This window comes from Myxocyprinus asiaticus, chromosome 39 (assembly GCF_019703515.2).
Source record: "Myxocyprinus asiaticus isolate MX2 ecotype Aquarium Trade chromosome 39, UBuf_Myxa_2, whole genome shotgun sequence".
Lineage (NCBI taxonomy): Eukaryota > Metazoa > Chordata > Actinopteri > Cypriniformes > Catostomidae > Myxocyprinus > Myxocyprinus asiaticus.
Window position 1 is genome coordinate 30993302 of NC_059382.1, and position 18906 is coordinate 31012207.

At 37.9% G+C, this 18906-nt stretch overlaps 1 protein-coding gene and 1 long non-coding RNA gene across 2 annotated transcripts in view; both read left to right on the forward strand.

The window, feature by feature from the left end:
• Positions 1-2724: 2724 nt before the first annotated feature.
• The window catches only part of LOC127430332 (beta-arrestin-1-like), a 107388-nt gene continuing 91206 nt past the window's right edge, over positions 2725-18906 (forward strand). Inside the window, exon 1 of the mRNA XM_051680066.1 lies at positions 2725-3151. Coding sequence (XP_051536026.1) covers positions 3132-3151 — 20 coding nt within the window. The 5' untranslated portion in view covers positions 2725-3131. The remainder of the gene's footprint in view (positions 3152-18906) is intronic.
• LOC127430341 (uncharacterized) lies at positions 3201-14802 on the forward strand. The gene is made up of 2 exons (XR_007895435.1): positions 3201-3300; positions 14517-14802. It is a non-coding gene; the product is annotated as an uncharacterized LOC127430341 (long non-coding RNA).

The following is an 18906-nucleotide window of genomic DNA, read 5'->3' on the forward strand; positions in this document are numbered from 1 at the left end:
GTAATCACATGGATGTGGCTATTGTGGGCCACGGTCATAGTGCTACCAACTGGCAGCAGGAAGTGTGGCACTTACAACAGACTTTGAAATAGTCCTCTTACATTTACCCAAATCGCTTCAGAATTGTTTATACACTGCTGATGGAAATTTTTTAAAGGATGCTTGATAGCATTAATAGTGTTGTCATGGCAATGGATTCAATTACATGAGGTTGTAGACAAACTGGTATGGTGGCATATATCTATTACACATTGTATGATTTGGGTCAAAGTTTACATTAATGTTGAGTGTTGTTGTGTCCATCGTGCATTGTTTTCTGAAAGCCACTGAGTGGAAATGGACCCATGGTGCTTGGGCCCCTCATCGCTGCTTGCAGCTATACTTAGGGCCCAAGCACTGATAGTGCGGAGACCCTATTGTTCTTCCAAGAATTATTATTATTATTATTGTTAATTTCAAGGTTTTCTGTACTTTTGGGGTACATAACGTGTGAAAAAATGTGTGAAATGTGTGTAATGAAAGGCCATTAGGGCTTGGCAAGTTGGTGGGGGGGGGGGGGGTGCTCTGTAGTACCACCTAGAAGATGGGTATGTTCGGGGGGGCTCTGTAGCACATTCCTTTCGAACAACTTTCGTGCTGACAGTTATAAGCTCCGCCCAACAGGAAGCTGGCCATTTTGGATTGTTTGAAAAATGTATGCTCTGGAATTTGAAATACTCCTCCTAGGGATTTCATGTTACAGGTACCAAATGTGGGCGACATCATGCCAAGACATTGTCAATGCTAAATTGTGAACTGATATTTTATATGTTGCCATGGCAATGTGATAAACATCAAAAAATGGGAAAAAGGGAGTGTCTCATATCTTCTGCATGCATTGTGTGATTTACATCAAAACTGAACCAAATATTTTCTACATATGTTGTTCTCATCAAACCGGACAACTTTCAAAATTACAGTCATTAGCTCTGTCCAACAGGAAGTCTGCCATTTTGGATAGAATGTGCATTTTTGGAAAATTGCAGACTTTTGAATACTCCTCCTAGGAAATTCATGTGATTGTCACCAAATGTAGGCAATATTATGCCAAGACATTGAAGATGCTAAATTGCAAATGGATTTTTGATATATTGACTGGTGTTGCCATGGTGAGGCAATAAATTAAGGGCAAAAATGTGAAACAGGAAGTTCCTTATATCATCTGTGTGCATTGTATGATTTTGATAAAAATTCAGCTGTATGTTTGGTAATGGGGGCTGATCACATTTATGTGGCTTTTATGGGTCATGGCCATAGCGCCACCAACTGGCAGCAGGAAGTAAAGCAAATTAAACAGACTTTGAAATAGCCTTCTTATGTTTACATGAATTGCTTCAAAATTCTTTAGAATAATATCAAGATACTGCTGATGTAAAATTGTAAAGGAATATTTTATATCTTAAATACAGTTGCCATGGCAATGCATTAATTGTTATTATTCATTTCTTCCTAAATTAGAGTGTTTGAGGCACTTGGCATGCTTAAAATATCATGAAATTTTGCACACACATCAGAGTCATTGGCAATTTGGGCTGGACAAAGGTTGGGGGGGGGCTCTGCAGCACCCCCTTTAAAATGGCCACGTAAGACAGCCTCTGTAGCACTCCCATTTTCACCTACAGTCACCAAAATTGGTACATATATAGTTCTCGTCAAGCCGGACAACTTTCATAATTATAGTCATTATGTCCACCTAACAGGAAGTCGACATTTTGGATTTTTTGAATATTGCATTCTCTGAACTTTTAAATACTCCTCCTAGGTGATCCATGAAACTGTCACTACATTTAGACAACATTATGCCAAGACACTGAAAATACTAAATTGTGAATAGATTTTGATATATATTGAATGGTGTTGCCATGCCGAGCCATTCAATTAATGGCAAAAAATGGAAACAGGAAGTGTCTTATATCTTCTATGTGCAATGTGTGATTAAGATCAAAATGTAGATGTACATTTAGTCTTGGGGGCTAATTACATGGATGTGACTATTTTGGATTACGGTCATAGCGCCACCACCTGGCAGCAGGAAGTGTGGCTTTTACAACAGACTTTAAAATAGTCCTCTTATATTACTCAAATTGCTTCAAAATTGTTTAGAATAATGTCAAATGCCAAATGCATGTGTCCACCTTGCATTGTTTTCCAAAAGCCACCAGCTGGAAATGGACCAGTTGTGCTTGGTCCCGTCATCGCTGCTTGCAGCTAGATTACATTATTGTTATTGTCTCTCCAAATGTGGAATTTTCTCCAAGCAGCACAGTTATCAAGGGAACAGCTGTATATTTGTTAAAAACACACCTACTTTTAAAAAAAAGAATCCATAGTTTTTTATCCATCTTTATTTCCGTTTCTTTGTTGAATGGATATAAGTATTGATTTATTGTGCCCTTAGGTAGTTTGGAACTGAAATGTGACACCACTTTAATGATGTCAGTGTTAAGATGTAAATAATGCTCCATCCATCACAGATAATGTGTGTTTGCTCATTTCATGGCCCCTGAGAATGATGATGAGCAGAGAATATCTGCTCAGCGATGGAGAATATCACTCACTCACCTCTCCTGCACACAAACCCTCACAATTCCAGAGAGGAGGGAAGAGAGAGAGACAGGGAGAGGGAAAGACAACAGAAGGGAGGGTGGTTGATCTGGTATACAGACAGTGTGAGGCAGTGCTTCTCGCTGGATAGCAAACGGAAGCTCTCGCCACTTTAGGATTTTCCCAACAGCCTTATTTTTCATACGTTCCAATCTAAAGGACACTTTATTAAACTGGTGCAAGGCAGCCAAGGAAGACAACAAAGAATAACAGTCTATTGCTTGTTTTATTTGGGAAACGGGGGGTTTGCCTTTTGGAAAGCAGCCGTGGAGATGCTCCTGTAATTGGATTCCACTGGAAAGCACTCAAACCTCCAGGAGAGCTGCTTTAGTGACAGTGGCTCTCTTTAGAACACAGACTGAGTGCATAGTAAATTATTTTTCTCTCCCTCTCCCTGTTTTCCTTGGCTCTACCTTCCTTTCTTTTTCTCAGCAACCCTTCTCCTAGAAGAGTTTTTGTGGAACGTCTGTCGCAGGCGGATCTTCGCAATGGGTGATAAAGGCACAAGGTAAGCAGTGTGTTTCAGATGGATTAGCTGGTGCAGGAGAACTGGAGAGCTTTGCAATATTTCGATCTGTGTTGGCTCTTCATTTTCAGTGGCTTGCTGTGTTTATAAGAAATGCAACTGGCCATTTAACAGCACTGAGGCTCAATGCAGTGAGTATTGCATCCCAGTGTACATCAGTGTGCATAGCAGCTTTGAGAATCCCAGACTAAGTTTATTAACTCTGTATGGCATCCACTAGAGTGGACAAACCCCTAACTATGTTGTAGTTCTACATGGCTGTTGCTTTATATGTCATTTTCTTTTTTTATTTATGACAACATAAATTCAACATGGCTGACGAAAGTGGTGATGCACCTCTGGAAGTACCTCTGTAATATATACTATCTTCTATTGCAGTGGGCATATGTGTAACTCTCTCTCATAAATATATTGGGAATGAGAAATTGGATAAAAAGAAAAATGGATATAAAAATGAATGTATCAGTGGGTTATTTAAAAATGAGATTTCAGAGCAAGCGTTCCATGGTCTTTAGCATCAATATTATGACCACCTACTTTATTATGGAGTTAAACTGCCAATAAGATACATATATATATATATATATATATATATATATATATATATATATATACATATTGAGTGTTTTTGTCTTATTTTCCAGTAAAAATATCTGAACATTTATTTGAGAAGCCAAAGACACAAAGTTTTGTCTTGTTTTCAGGGAAATCTAACAATGTATTAACATTTATGCTTACATCAAGAAAAACTATTTGCCAATGGGGTAAAAAAGAATACTTGAATGTTTTGTTTTTTTCTTTTTAATTTAAAGGGAGAACAAGTTTATTTTTATTACCCCATTGGCAAATATATATAATTTTTTCTTCTTGTTTTAAGCACACACCCCACCAAATGTAGTTATTTCTCTGAAAACAAGACTTAATATCTCATGTCGTTCTGCTTCTCTAGTAATTAATCAGTTTCTTACAAAAATACTCTGGAAGAATATAATAATCTTCATTCTAGCATTTTTTTGTATTTTATTTATGGGCTTTGTGTGTTTAATTGAAATGATGGTACAGGCATTGTTGACTACACCACAACTCTTACTTAGAGTTCACATTTAGATCAGTGGTTCTCATGTGGTTTTGCTTCAGGACCCCGATCTAACTTTACATCTCTGTACAACACTGTACCAAATTAGTTTTTTGTACAGAAGTAACAACCTGGTCTTATAATATAACTTTACTATACCTATATTTTTGTTAAATGATTTTTACATGTCTCATTGTACATATCGTGGCAGTTTACTGGTGAAATGAACACTAGAGACACTACAACAACAATGACTTTTATTAGCTGAAATGTAAATCACAAGTAAACGGTAGATTAATTGTTCATAACACTTATTTATCAACTTGTAAGGCGATAAATTGTAATGTTTGCATTACATAACGAACAACATTTACAAGCTTGTTTGAGTGCAGTCAAATTATATGGTAGCTCAACTTACCAGGGTATGATTCCTGAAAAGCACACCAACCCGTGAGCTGAAAATGTTATAGAAGCATTATAAATTGACATGGGTGTTTGAGCAAGTTCATTTTTCATCTCACATTTGCTTTTACTACACTATTGGTTAGTTTTAGAGTTTAGGGTAGGGAGGTAGGTAGGTTTTGTTGATTTAAAACTTAATAGAGCATTATGCTACATTAACATTGAGATAAGCCAAACCTCATCTGTTTTTCATCTCACATTTGCTTTTATCGATTAGGATTAAGGTTTAGGGGAGAGAGATAGAGCATTAACCTTAAAAACCTCATCTGTTTGGGGGAACATTTAACTCCTTTTAAGTGCCACATTACAGAGGACATTACACCTTGGAAATGTCATGATACATGTAATGAACCACGTAATGTCATTTTTGCCAAAAAAGTCGCCACATTCATGTAATTTTCATGAGATCAGGCTGCCATTTTGGCTTCTGTCTAATTCAGCTTGCTTCTACCAGGTGACAGATGAATTTTGCCAAAATACTGTAGAGTTTGGACACACTCTCTTTGACATCAACAAAAAAATATTGGACCCATTTTATCTCTTTTTTAAGATGATACAGCTGTTTATTTTACTTTTCTAACTATGCATGTTATATGATCTCCTAAAAATGTTGTGACTATGGCGACAATTTTGAAAATTGATATTACATTCGTCCTCATACGTATCATGGCAGTTCTGAGGTGAAATATCCACTGTGTGGTGCAAAAAAAAAACTAATTAAATGTTCTCCCAAACAGATTTTAAAGGTTAATGCTCTGTCGGGTTTTAAATCAACAAAACATACAGTACTGTGCAAACGTCTTAGGCACATAAGATGTTTAACAAAAACATTTGCCTTAAGATGGTTATTTATATCTTTAGTTGTAGTGTGTCAATAGGTAATATACATTTTAGACTCCGAAACATTCCTTCTGCAAATAGAATAGAATAGAAAAACATGTAGCCCTGTAACAGATGGCATGGCCCCACAGAGACCCCCACTGAACATCAAGTCAGTCTAGGATTACATGAAGAGACAGAAGCAACTGAGACAGCCTAAATATATAGAAGAACTGTGGTGAATTCTCGAAGAAGCTTGGAACATCCTATCTACCAACAACCAAGAAAAACTGTGTCCAGGTGTCCCTAGGAGAATTGGTGCTGAGTTGAAGGCAAAGTTGGTCACACCAAATATTGATTTAGCTTTTTTTTATGTTTACTAGACTTTGGATGATGTTAATTGAAAAATGAAAACTAATTATGGCACTATTTTTGAAGAAATCCTCACTGTGCAACATTTTTCACAAGTGCCTAAAACTTTTGCACAGTACTGTACCTCCATACCCTAAACCTTAGACCTAACACTCACGGATAATGTCATTAAAGCAAATGTGAGATTAATAACACAACTGCTGAAGCAACCATGTCATTTTGTGGTGCGCTTGATAGTTTCTGCTCAGGTGTGCACTACCTTGGGCCATTGCGTTGCAAGCAAGGTTTTTATAGTTAACTGAAACTGAAACTAAAACTGAAACGAAATTCCAAAAAAGAACCTAGAAAAACGAAATTAAAACTAAAACAATTTTGTTTTTCAAAAAACTAAAACTAAACTGAAACTATCATGCATTGCTTAAAAACTAACTAATCATAAAATGTTTTTCATTTTCGTTTTTAATACTTTGACTTGTGCATGTTACAAAATCGTTTTTGTTTCTTTATGTGTCTCCATCTGTTGCATTGCAAACATGCCATCTACTGGCCATGAGTTTCATGTGCCCTCATTCGTTATGTGCTCAATGTTTAAAGATAAATAGATTAGTTTGTTTAATCACATCATCCATTGTTGTTCAAAAAATAAATGGATACATAGGTTGTCTCGTTTGGAAGGATGCGTCCTCCAGAGGTCGCGTCCTTTGAAGGCTGCAGTATACCGAGTGTCCTCCTTTAAACAAATGGGGGATGTGATCTCAGTGATTTTGACCGTGGCATGAATGTTGGTGCCAGACGGGCTGGTTTGAGTATTTCTGTAACTGCTGATCTCCTGGTATTTTCATGCACAACAGTCGCTAGAGTTTACTCAGAATGGTGCCAAAAACAAAAAACATCCAGTGAGCGGCAGTTCTGCGGAAGGAAACGTCTTGTTGATGAGAGAGGTCAATGGCTAATGTAACTCAAATAACCCCTCTCTACAATTGTAGTGAGCAGAATAGCATCTCAGGATGCACAACACATCGAACCTTGAGGTGGATGGGCTACAACAGCAGAAGACCATGTCTTCAAGAGGCGACATGTGCATTCCACAGAACTGTAGCTGCTGAAATCCCAGAAGATCAGAAGTTACAGAAATGCTCAAACCAGCCCGTCTGGCACCAAAAATCATGCCATGGTCAAAATCACTGAGATAATTTTTTTTCCCCATTCTGATGGCTGATGTGAACATTAACTAAAGCTCCTGATGCATATCTGCATGATTTTATGCATTGCACTGCTGCCACACAATTAGTTGATTAGATAATCGCATGAATAAGTAGGTGTACAGGTGTACCTAATAAAGTGGTCTGCGAGTGTATCTCCACATTTGTAAGTCCTTCTTGGTTGTTTTTACCATGTTGTATGTCAGCCTAGCTATACACTATGTAGACCTATGTGTAATCTGGACTGGAGAAGAATAGTTTAATTTAAAGAACATTACACAGAGTTGTCCCCTGCCAAGTCATTTACTCATCTGTGTTAACTGAAACAGAAATAAAAAGAAAAACTAAAATATACTGATAGACAAAAATAAAAACTAAAACTAACAGTAATTGAAAAAAAAAAAAAAAAAAAAAAACTAAACTAAAACTATCAAACACAGTTGGTAAAATAACTGAAACTAAACTAAATAATAATTTGTAATTGAAAACTAAATAAAAATTAAAACTAATTTAAAAACCCAAAACTATAATAACCTTTCAAGTGCAACACTGTATCAGTTGAGCTACCACACAATTTGATCACACCCAAACAAGCTTGTACAGTAAATGTAGGTGATTATGTAATACAAATGCTAAAATGAATCACCTTTCAATTCATGTGCTTTAGTATAAGCGCACTAAACTACTTTGCAAAAAGTTTAAATGCAACACACTTTTTTGACTACCTTTTAAATGTGACTTGAAGGTGCTGTCATTAGACAGACCTTGCATATGCTAATCTCGCAAAATACTCATGAACTTTTGCTAAAACAACATTGTGACCCCAAGGTCAAAAACTTCTGCTCTGCAGACATAGCAGTTATTATATTTCCACACTGAATTTGCTCACACTGGACCTGCTTTTGACCTTTTTTTCTATTGACCATAACGGGCCCTGTTTTAAGTGCGCTAAGTGTAAGTCATACACAGTCAGTGGGCATTGCCATGAAGTTTTGGTATTTTCATGCAAGCATACGCTAAGTCTAGGCACAAGTGGGTTTAGTGAATTTGTGCGCACAAAGCGCTAATGGGCTTGGTCAAGTGCAATTTAATTCTGAGGTTTTCTCTGGTTATTGCACCATCTGCGTCCTATTATATAGTCCATTCCCTCAAGCACCAGTGATATCAACAAAGACATCACATTTACAAGAAGTTGGTAGTATAAATGGACTGTATGCAATGAATTCAAAGAATAGAAATATGGACTTACGTTCTTTTGTGCATTAACTGTGTCCTTGTTGAATGTCAGGCATATTTCTTTGACAGTGACATGCTCCTTTTATAGGCACGGAATGTATCTAGCCAAATGCTTCCCTGCTTTGTCCTCAAAGTATGACTGAACAGCCAAAACTCCACCTTTTGTGACAAAATAGTGTTATATCTGTATTTCAGTTTAGTCAATTCTATGAGGCCATCAGACAACATTCGGCGCTTCAGCTCTGCCTCGGCACTTTTAATATTCCCTTCCAATTCCACAAGTTCTCGTGCTTTGAACTTTTTGATGAATAAGGCGTACTGAATGATCCGACCTCTAAGACCTGCCTTAAGTGCCTCCCAAGCCACGCCTACAGAGGATATTGAGGACCAGTTGGTCTCCATATACACATTGATTTCAGCCTTTAACATTTGTTGTAATTCAAGATTTTGCAAAAGGAATACATTAAAGCGGCAACTAAATAATAAATTTTTCCCGTATGTGGCAACATGCGTGATCTGAGACTAAAATGTTTCCAAATGAGCAATCCACAACAGATGAAATGAGGGACTTAAAAAATTTTTTTTTCTAGAATAGATCTTATGGATTGATGAAAAAAAATGTATATATAGTCCCTTCCAGATAGGTTCAAAAGTCTCCAAATATCTGTAAGACCAAGATATTTACACATTCTGTGAAGCGTCAGTGTTGCCCTTTTGCTTCACTATGATCAAGGACTGAATCCATCAATAGATTAAAGTCTCCTCCCACTACTATATCATGAGGGGTGCCAGCGGCTTGCAACATCCCTTCAAGATCTATAAAAATGCCCTGATCATCAACATTAGGTGTGTAAATATTAGTCAGAATCAAACTTTGCCCCTGAATTTCTGTTAAAACGATAATGACTCTTCCTAATTTATCTTTAATTTGTTTAAGACATTTGAATTGAAAATGCATACATATCAATGTACTGACTCCCCTGCTCTTACTTGAGCCAGCACTAAAGAAAACATGTCCATCTCATATCTTCCCAAATTTTTCAGCTTCCTGCAGGGAAAGATGCGTTTCTTGAAGAAACACTATATCATATTTCTTACGTTTAAGAAGAGAAATAACTTTCCTTCTTTTTATGGGGTGCCCCAACCCATTCACATTCCACGTGGAGAGAGATAATCCACTCATATTAACATTTGACATTTTGACATATTAGAAAAAATAGATTGTGTGTCAAAAACAAGATTATAAAGACCACTTTTCAACATTAGTGCAACAATCAAACTCCTTTATCGGATGATCACAGAAATTTGTCCAGAATTGATCAGGACCTGTCTCCCTCAGCCGATCTCCGAGCCGGGACCCTGTGAGCTCGCTCGATTTCCAGCTTATGGCCTGTTATGTCGAGCAGACTCGGGAAGAGATCGTCTAGGAATTTCACCATATCTCGGCCTTCCTCTTTCTCAGGAATTCTAACAATATGGACATTGTTTCACTGATTACGATTCTCAAGGTCTTCCAGTTTTTCCCAGACGCACTGCAAATCTGCCTTGGTTGCTAGCGGATTAGCAGCTAATTCCCTTTTCGATGACTCCAGATAATCAATCCGTTTCTCGACGACCAACAATCTCGTAAACAACTCAGAGAATTTCGCCTCCATCGCCATAATCATTTGATGTATTACAGAAAGATCTTCCAAGTCCGCTATGACCTTCGTCAGCATCACAGACATGTTGGACAGTTGACGTTGAATTCTCCCACCGCACTATCCAAATTGAGTCCCTGGTCTGTGGCCTTGTCAGGGGTATCAGCTTGAGCATGTTCTTGAGCATTTTGAATTCTTTAACATATTGTTTTCATAGAACAGTTATGAAACAGAGTGTATCGAATCTCACCGGTTTAGAACGCAAAAAGAATTAAAAACTAGCAAAGTGCGCAGAGCTCGCCATTCACACATCCGACACTCGCATGGCATCACGTGACTCAATCTTTTCGAGTTAACTTTAAATAATCTAAATTAGTCTGTTAAAAAGTCAGAGAATACATTTTAAAACACTGTATTATTATTGAGTAAAAATAAATAAAATGAAATGTATAAAATGAGCAAAATTTGATAACATGCAATTTACTAAGGGACAAATTATCATATTTTTCAGTGTGGTTAAAGAATTTCTGTTCTTCAAAAATTTAAGGACCCTATGATATTGTACCTGCTCAGTTTTAACCTCCTGGAAATCTGTCTAGTGGGGTACTTTTGGACTCATACTCCAATCAGTCCAGAAGCTAGGCCTTAAGCCAGACTGGCAGTTGAAGGCTCTTTAAACCCAGAGTTGATTTCTGAGTTGCAGTGCATTTAGCAAGATTTTACCGTATGTTTTGTCTTTAATAGTTTATGGTAACTCTCCATAGCTCCAAAGACCTCAAAATTAAAGCCTAACATGAATTAATAGTCAGAAAATTATATTTTTTTAAATCTGTTTAAACATATTTTTCTATAAAATAATGAAATTTAAAGCACATAATGCTTGAATTCAATAAATACCCATTTTAAAATATCAGTAACAATATGAACGTTATTGTTAATTTTACTTTATCAAAATCAGCAAAGATTTCACATAAAAAAGATGAGTGCATCAAATATATGAAGGTAGCTATTTTGGAAATTATTTTACAAGGTCTTCTACTTCCAGAAGAGCATGGAAACTTTCACCAGGCAGCGTTATAAGATTAAAGAGTGGTTCAAAAAATGTAATTAGAAACAAGAAGGCAAAGGGTCTTATAAGAGGGTAAAGGGTCTTATAAGAGAACTGGGAGCCTCATAGTCACAGGGCCCTGTTGAGGGGGCCTTCTATAAGCTGTGCCACCCCCCAAAAGGCCCCACCCCCCCAGGGCCCCTGGTAGTCAAGGGCCCCAGGGCACTGGCCCCATTGGCCTGGTCCATAATTCACTTATGGTTCCATCTGCACTATTTTTAATTGTCATCCATGTACATATGCATCAGAAGGATGCTTTTGGAGCATCTTACTGGTTGACGCTTTTAGAATGCTATATCAAGTGAAGTAAAAAATGCGTTCTAACCTGTGTGACCAGCTCTCATTCTGTGGCTGCGCTGCTTGTGAGGTTTGTTGAGGCTCACTGACTGCCAAAAGACAAAGTTAGTTATGTACTTCAAGCTTAAATAGCTCCGGTGGTAAAACATACTTTTATTATGGAATTTTATGTATTGGTGAGTCACGGAGCATGATTTATTGCATTAATTGTCTTAATGCATTATTATTTTATATAATTATTTACACTAAATTAGCATGTTAATTTGAAAATTATTTGTTTTTAAATGTAAAAAGTATGAATTACAATTAATACCTAATTAATTGTAAAAATGTTTATTGTATTTAACAAGATAATATGTGCATTTTTAAGGTAAAAAAAAAATATTGTTCAATTTAAGTTTGTTAAAATTAACCACCTTATTTTCACTTTAATTTAGAGTGATAATTACATTAGAATATATTTTTTTATACATATTCATGTTTCTTCTTACTTTTTGTAATAGTTATGTAACTTTTGTTGTTTGTCACAAGCCGGTTTTGACCAAGGCCACTTTTCATACATTTTGCAGTGCAGATAGTCAGTGCCTGCTTTTAAGTCCAGTTTTTCAATTGTAAAATGGATTATTTTCACCTTCAACTGCAGTTTTAGGTACCTGTTGATAGTGGATGAGTTGAGGTTGCAAAGAGAAGGAACTCTCACTGAATAATGACTGCACATATATATATATATATATATATATATATATATATATATATATATATATATATATATATATATGTTGATCACACATGTAGCCAAAGAATACAAATAAATAAATAAAATAAATAAGACTGATTATATACTGGACTCTATTCAATAAACTATAATGTTTGTGAATCTTATTTGGAAACTTATTTTACAAATAACTTCCATTGTATAAGTTTGACTTGTAATGTATTGTGTGTTACAAGTTTATGTTATGGCTGTTTATAAGAAGATATTGTTTTTGTAACTTTACTTAAAGCAGGTAAAGACCACTTATAATATGATCATGTCATGAAGCCTTTTGACTGTTTATACTATGCTGCTTTTGCATGACAGAACTTATACGATTAACTTTATTAGCTTCTGCTGCGTTAAAATTGGATGTTGCTTGTGTTATAATGCATTATACTCTTAAGTATACAGTCCATTCAGAAAGTATTCAGACCCCTTCCTTTTTTTCACATTTTGTTATGTTGCAGCCTTATGCTAAAATGCTTTTAATATTTTTTTATCAAATCAATCTACACTTCATACTCCATAATGACAAAGCAAAAAACTGATTTTTGATAACTTTGCAAATTTATTGAAAATAAAAAACTGAAATATCACTTTGACATAAGTATTCAGACCCTTTGCTATGACACTTGAAATTTAGCTCAGGTGCATCCCATTTCTCTGGATCATCTTTGAGATGTTTCTACACTTTGATTGGAGTCCACCTGTGGCAAATTTTAATTGATTGGACATGATCTGGAAACGCACACACCAGTCTAAATAAGGTCTCACAGCTGAAAATGCATATCAGAGCAAAAACCAAGCCATGAGGTCAAAGAAACTGCCTGCAGAGCTCAGAGACAGGACTGTGATGAGGCACAGATCTGGGGAAGGCTACAAAAAAAATTAAAAAAAATAAAATAAATAATAAAAAAAAAAAATGGCTGCATTGAAGGTTCCCAAGAGCACAGTGACCTCTTTAATTCTTAAATGGAAGAAGTTTTGAACAACCAGGACTCTTCCTAGAGCTGGCTGCCCAGCCAAACTGAGCAGTCGGGGGAGAAGGGCCTTGGTAAGAGAGGTGACCAAGAACCCAATGGTCACTCTGGTTGAGCTCCAGAGATTATGTGTGGAGATGGGTGAAACTTGAAGAAGGACAACCATCACTGCAACACTCCACTGATCTGGGCTTTATAGCAGAGTGGCCAGACAGAAGCTTCTCTTCAGTTCTGTCTGGCCTCAGTTCCAAGCATCATGTCTGGACATGTATTCCATATTGTGTGTATTGTATACTGTACATTGTATATTAGTTTTGTAAATTGTGTTGTGTAAATTTATGTCTCATCACTGTCATGATTGCTATGTTGCTCGGAACCACACCCAAGACTTTCACCCACTGTTTCACTTTGACATGAGTGACAATAAAGTGATTTGAATGATTTGATTTGGAGGAAACCAGACACCGCTCATCACCTGCGCAATACCATCCCAACAGTGAAGCATGGTGGTAGCATCATGCTGTGGGGGTGTTTTTCAGCGGCAGGGACTGGGGGACTGGTCAGAGTTGAAGGAAATCTGAATGCAGCAAAATACAGAGATATCCTTAATGAAAACCTGGTCCAGAGTGTTCAGGACCTCAGACTGGGCCAAAGGTTCACCTTCCAACAGCACAATTACCCTAAGCACACAGCCAAGACAACACAAGAGTGGCTTAGGGACAACTCTGTGAATGTCCTTAAGTGGCCCAGCCAGAGCCCGGACTTGAATCCAATCGAACATCTCTGGAGAGACCTGAAAATGGCTGTCCACCAATGGTCCCCATCCAACCTGACAGAGCTTGAGAGGATCTGCAGAGAAGAATGGCAGAAAATCCCCAAATCCAGGTGTGCAAAGCTTGTCGCATCATACCCAAAAAGACTTGAGGCTGTAATCGCTGCCAAAGGTGCTTCAAATAATTACTGAGTTAAGGGTCTGTATACTTATGTCAATGTGTGTAACAGTTAAAGGATGGGCAAGGAGGAGGCGGGAACCGGCTGAACAGTCAGCGTAAAGTTTAATGGTAAAACTCAACATAAAACAAACCTTAAACAAACACACACACATGCAGCGTGGCCGCGTGCGTCTCTCTCTCTCCCGAACTGGCATCTCGGGCCCCCTTTTATCTCGCTCTCCCACTGATCATCTGATTCAGCGCAGGCACAATGTGATATTTCAATTTTTTCTTTTTAATACGTTTGCAAAGTTATCAAAAATCTGTTTTTTGCTTTGTCATTATGGGGTATTCAGTGTTTTTATGGTAAAATTGTGGGACATGTTTTGTCCCATATCTCAAGAATCCCTGTTGTATCACATTGTCAGGATGATGCACATGTTTTTCTATCCATTCCTCCCTATTAGAATGGATACTAAAATCCAGATGGTCAGGAGAATGAAGACTTCCATATGCAAGAATGACAGCAGTAAGCATGGCAGTCATGCTTAGCGTGCTAAACAGAGAGGGCCTGTCATCTCTCCTTTCTACTTCCTCCCCCAATCAACCCCCACCTGCCTCGATCCCACCCATGCTCTTTGTTCCTAGACTGCACATCCTGTGTCTTCACTGGGGGCTCTGAGGCTGGAGATTGAAGCCTGTGATGAAGAATATGCAGTTGAACACTGATTTATTCTGTTCTAAGAAGTAATGGTAGTGTTGGCATATCAGTGCATTCAATAAATTTTATTCCCTTTGAATCAAACTTATGACCTTGGCATTATTAGCACAATATGTGATGGAATGTGGAGCTCATACTTGATGCTGTTCAAATAAATGTAATAACTTTAAATGGGTAAAGACAATTTTCTGTAGGAGATGTATTTTTAAGTCAACGAGGGCACTCCCCTGCTAAAAAAGAAATCTGCAGCATATGTTGTGTTTTGGATGCTTTTTGCTTCTGGTGAGCAGGTGCCTGACCCAGGATTCTTAGCTAGCTTAATCAGCTGATCTTGCTTTGTATGCATTGTAAAGCCATATTTAACTTACATAGCTCTGCTTTTCAAAGAGTTGACTGCAGTGGCATCTTTCACATTATCCTTAATTTTCATCACTACATAAATGTGGCTAGGTGCCAAATATGCTGGTTAGCTCTAAAGATAGTCAGTCTGTTGATATCTTAATAGGGTAACACTTAACATCTTGGATAGACTGGCCATCAGGAGCACTGGGACTTTCCCTGGTGGGCTGGTCAGTCGAGTAGTGGTCTAATGTGAATAAAACATAGAAGTAATCCATAAGACTTCAGTGGTTGAATCCATATCTTCAGAACCAATGCAATAGGTGGGGTGATAAACAGATCAAAATATAAGTCCTTTTTTTTTACTCTAATTCCCCACTTTCACTTTTACATCTGAAAGTCACATGTGGTGCCTGTTTAGTTTCACTTTCACATCTGAAAGTGAAAGTGGAGATTTATAGTAAAAAGGACTTAAATATTGATCTGTTTATCACCCACACATATAATATCGCTTCTGAAGATATGCATTTAACCACGGTAGTCTTATGGATTACTTTTATGTTTCCTTTATGTGATTTTTGGAGCTAAAAATGTCTGATCACCATACATTTGTATTGTATGATCCTACAGAGCTAACATGTTTTTCTAAAAATCTTCATTTGTGTTCAGCAGAAGAAAGAAAGTCATACACGTCTGTGATGGCATGAGGGTGAGTAAATGATAAGAGAATTTTCATTTTTTCAGTTCAAATGAACTTAAATGGAAAAAAGTTAATTTAATAATTTATAGCATAATGAAAGAAAAGTATCAGTTAAGAAGTCCTACTGTCAGAATGTTTGAACATAGTATTAGCCTTATATAAATGAGGTTTTAATTAACTTTTTTACACAATTTATTGTTGTTAATATTTGTAAATTCACATCTGCATCCAAACTCAATGCTTAACTGTCAAATGTGCATTTCTGTCAAAAAAATAAATAATATGCAATATTAATGTTGTTAACTGCATTTGCAATTTAAAAATATAATCACTAAGAAAATAATAATAATAATAATAATAATAATAATAATTATTATTATTATTATTATTTCTAATATTCTATTCTGTTCCCTTTGTTAGGGGTTTATAAAGGGATTCACTGATGACTAATTGTCATGCGTATTTTGTTGATTCAAGTCTTTTATTTTGAAAAGTTTAGTTCCTGTTCCCTTGTCATGTGATTTCATGTTTTCCCTTCATGTTCATGTGTCATGTTTTCATTGGTTCTGTTTGTTCATTGGTTAACTTGTTTGTCTTGTTCTCCCATGTCTTGTAATTAAGACCTCATGTTTGCCATTGTCCTTTGTCAAGTATGGAATGTGAATGTGTATGTGCATAGTAACATTGTTTATAGTCATGTTTATAGTCAAGTCATGTTATAGTCAAGTTCATGTTTATGTTTTATGTTTCACGTTTGTAGTTAGGGTTACTGGTTATCACGTTTGTAAATAAACTGCACTTGGGTTCTCTCTACACTTCGTCATTGTCATCATCATTGCCAGTGCCAGCATTGTTATAGAATACTTGACTGAATAATGAACCCAGCAGTTCGGCTCATACGCATACGTCAGGGGAATCATCCCCTGGAGGATTACATAGAGGACTTTTGCGCTCTGGCCAGCCAGGTGGATTTCTAATGTGGTCGCCCTCAAGGACATTTTTAGGGTGGGGTTAAGTGAGCCGATGTCCTCCTTGATGCCTGGCGGTCGCAGTTCCCTCAGCCTGGCTCAATATATCGACCTCGCCCTACAGATCATTGGTTTCACGTTCATTGTGGGGGAGGCGGACGCTGAGCCGAAATTTCACGTCATGGCCGCCAAACCAGAGTTCCTCATCATGGTCGCTGAGCTAGCGCCATCTTTTGCTCCATGCCACATCACAGCAATGCTTCAGCCTGCTCCATGCCACGTCACAGCAACGCCTCAGCCTGCTCCATGCCACATCACAGCAACGCCTCAGCCTGCTCCATGCCACGTCACAGCAACGCCTCAGCCTGTTCCATGCCATGTCACAGCCACACCTGAGCAGTTGGACCTGGAGATGATTCCCACCCTTATACCCACCCTTATTTCTCCTGAGCAGGCAAGGGGAACTTTCGGCCCTCTGACCCCGCCTGGACCCTCTGAGCCCTGGATTTCACCTTGGCCTGTCGGTCCCTCGACATTGCCTCAGCTCTGCGTTCCCTCGGCTCCACTGTGGTCCTTCAGCCTGTCTGCTTTGCCGGGGTCCCTCATCCCTCAGGCTCCTCCTTGGTCTGTCAGTCACCTGGCTCCACTTTGGCTCTCCAATCCTCTGGCTGTGCCTCGTCCCTCTGATCTGTCAGCTCCACCGGGGACCTCCTTCCCTATGGCTCCACCTTGGTCCTCAGTCCCACCGGCTCCACCTCAGTCTTCTGATCCCCCAGCTCTGCCTTGCTCCTCCGAGCCTCCAGCACTGCCTTGGTCCTTTCTGCCATCGGCTCCACCCTGGCCCTTCGAGTCTTCGACTACTCTCTGAGCACCAAGTTCCATGGCTCCGCAACCCTCGAGCCTCTCACGGCTCTGCCTTCCATAGCTCCGCCCCTCGAGCCTCTCATGGCTCCACCCCCCACAGACTCTGCCCTGGTCACTCGCCCCACGCCTCAAGACACACACCCCCCCAGCTCCCTACAGAACTTTGAAATTATGTCATGTTTTACTTGTTTTGTTTATGTGTTGGGGCGTCGGGAGCTGCCCCTTAGTGGGGGGGGGGGGATATGCCATGTGTATTTTGTTGATTCATGTCTTTTATTTTGAAAAGTTTAGTTCCTGTTCCCTTGTGATGTGATTTCATGTATTCCCTCCATGTTCATGTGTCATGTTTTCATTGGTTTATTGTCTCGTTATCTTGTTATGAGTTCTGTTTGTTCATTGGTTAACTTGTTTGTCTAGTTCTCCCATGTCTTGTATTTAAGTCCTCATGTTTGCCATTGTCCTTTGTCAAGTATGGAATGTGAATGTGTATGTGCATAGTAACGTTGTTTATAGTCAAGTTCATGTTTATGTTTTGTGTTTCACGTTTGTAGTTAGGGTTACTGGTTATCACATTTGTAAATAAACTGTACTTGGGTTCTCTCTACACTTCATCATCGTCATCATCATTGGCAGTGCCAGCATCGTTACACTATTAAGTCATTTACGAATGCATTAAAATTGATTTATATAAAGTTATAGCAACATGCATGAAAGGGTGACATTATCCACTTCCTGCCAAATAATGAGCATAAATAATGAGCATGTTATAAATTATTCATAAATATTAATCCAAACTTATATTAATCAAAAACATAAAATGCCCTAAGTTATGACTTATGTCACGTCACAAAAAAGACTATTATAGTGAGATTAAAAGGAGGGATTATGTAATTTGCTACAGTCAGCTTTGCATTTTCATTAATAACTGTAATGCCTTGTTATCACTTTTCTTGTCACGCTGATGTCAAAAGAATGGTTTTAATTTGCACTACCTAAAGTCCTCTGCAAAAACACTTTTCAGGTCTTCATGCTCATTCATAGTATATATCACATAATAAAGGAATGACCATTAACCATACAATAAACACATAACTTTTATTTAACTTTGAAAAGGTAAAATGGCAGGTATTGCATGAAAGACACCCTTTTATGCACGTTCTTATAACCGCATGTCAATGATTTAAAATGCATTTTTAAATGACTTTGTAGTCATTAATGAACCCCTTTAACAAAGGAAACATTAATGTAAAGTGTTACCCTTAACA